At 38.9% G+C, this 1,837-nt stretch overlaps 1 protein-coding gene across 1 annotated transcript; it reads right to left on the bottom strand.

Annotated features, from left to right (window-relative positions):
* Positions 1-576: 576 nt before the first annotated feature.
* On the bottom strand, positions 577-1,061 carry LOC113225275 (histone H3.3-like). Its single transcript, XM_026456885.1, has one exon. It carries the CDS (start codon positions 1,031-1,033, stop codon positions 623-625), a length of 411 nt encoding a protein of 136 aa, XP_026312670.1. The 5' UTR covers positions 1,034-1,061; the 3' UTR covers positions 577-622.
* Between the last annotated feature and the right edge of the window lie 776 nt (positions 1,062-1,837).

Consider the following 1,837-nt stretch of genomic DNA (forward strand, 5'->3'; position numbering starts at 1 on the left):
ATTCAGTGATTTAGTTGTTCATTCCAGAAGTACTATTTGAGTGCTTACTTTGCACCAGGTATTTGCTAGATATTCTTTAACTTACCCATACTATGTGACAGCTAGCTCCAGCAGAAAGGAAAGCAATTTATTTCTTAACAAGTCTTTAAGAGACAGTAGGAAACTTCCAATGTTTAAGGGGTATGCTATACAAGGCCAATAATTTTGGCTTTCAAGATTTTTCCCTCTCATTTGATACTTTTTTTTTTTTTTTTTTTTTTTTGCAGTCAATAAGAAATTTACTTGTTTTAAAAAAATCCAAATGCAGGCATTGTCCAGAAAAATTTAACAGGTTTATTTATAATTATTATAAAGTTGAACCGCTGAAACTTGTTCACTGAAACATTTTAACTTGCATTAATGCTTTACGCCTCTGCATTTATATTAAAAATTCACACACAAATGAAAATGGAAAAACTGCCAATACCTGATTTCTGTCCCCTATTTTTCCACTCGCAATCATATACTTAGGTACCTTTTGACCCCATGGAAAAAAAATATCTAACATTCAGAACTACCAATAACAGGAAGAAGAGATTTTTTTTTTTTTTGAGAATGAAATGTTTCCCATCATAGTGGATTCTTAAGCACGTTCTCCACGTATGCGGCGTGCTAGCTGGATGTCTTTTGGCATAATTGTTACACGTTTGGCATGGATAGCACACAGGTTGGTGTCTTCAAAAAGGCCAACCAGATAGGCCTCACTTGCCTCCTGCAAAGCACCGATAGCTGCGCTCTGGAAGCGCAGATCTGTTTTAAAGTCCTGAGCAATTTCTCGCACCAGGCGCTGGAAGGGAAGTTTGCGAATCAGAAGTTCAGTGGACTTCTGATAACGTCTAATTTCACGGAGCGCCACAGTACCAGGCCTGTAGCGATGAGGTTTCTTCACCCTTCCAGTAGAGGGCGCACTCTTGCGAGCGGCTTTTGTAGCCAGTTGCTTCCTGGGTGCTTTACCACCGGTCGATTTGCAGGCAGTCTGCTTTGTACGAGCCATGGTACAGAGACCTCCTTACTTACCCCCCTTCTCAAACTTCGGCGGGAGCTGGGCGAGCGAAAGGCGGCGCTGGCGTTAGAGAGCGACGGCGGCGCGGCGGCGGCTGCGAACACACTTGATACATTTTAAATGATGGAATTAGATAGAACTTTGCAGTGAATAGAATTCTTTTGACTCCATTATCACCTTTAATTCTCCATCATCTGGAAAGTTGGAGGAATTCTCCACAAATGAGGAGACTGAGATCCCAAGAGATCATTTGGTTTGCTCAAAGTCTATTCATCTGTGAAAAAAAGGACCACACCACACATATTGTGTTTTGACTTGATTTTCTCACATATTAATAGGTCTTGGAAATACTTCTAAGCCAGAACACACCTCACTCAGTTTTTTAAATAGTTGCAATTTCTTCTGCAGAATGGGTAAAACATAATTAGTTCAACTTGTTTTCTATTGATAGAAATTCATGTTGTTTCAACTTTTTCATTATTCTAATTCTACAATAAAAAGTTCTCATAATATATCTTTGAGTAAACTTGAGTATATTTCTGAAAAACCTGTTCTGAAATGCACATGGATCAGTGGGTATGCTCATTATAAAGTTTGACAGACCGTCCAAGTTAGGCGTCCCCTCTTATTGTATAATGACAACCATTTGCCAGCAATGGTGTCAGCTCATGAAACTATTGATTTTTTAAATTTTGCCAATATTATGAGACCAAGATAATAACTGACTGTGACTTCCAGTCTGCATTTTCCTGATTGCCAGTGAGTTAGCTTGAGCATTTTTTCATATGCATATAC

Source organism: Piliocolobus tephrosceles, chromosome 17, assembly GCF_002776525.5.
Source record: "Piliocolobus tephrosceles isolate RC106 chromosome 17, ASM277652v3, whole genome shotgun sequence".
Taxonomy (NCBI): Eukaryota; Metazoa; Chordata; class Mammalia; order Primates; family Cercopithecidae; genus Piliocolobus; species Piliocolobus tephrosceles.

Excerpts from the sequence above, each read along its gene's own strand:
- LOC113225275 (XM_026456885.1), bottom strand. The coding sequence starts at position 1,033 with ATGGCTCGTACAAAGCAGACTGCCTGCAAATCGACCGGTGGTAAAGCA.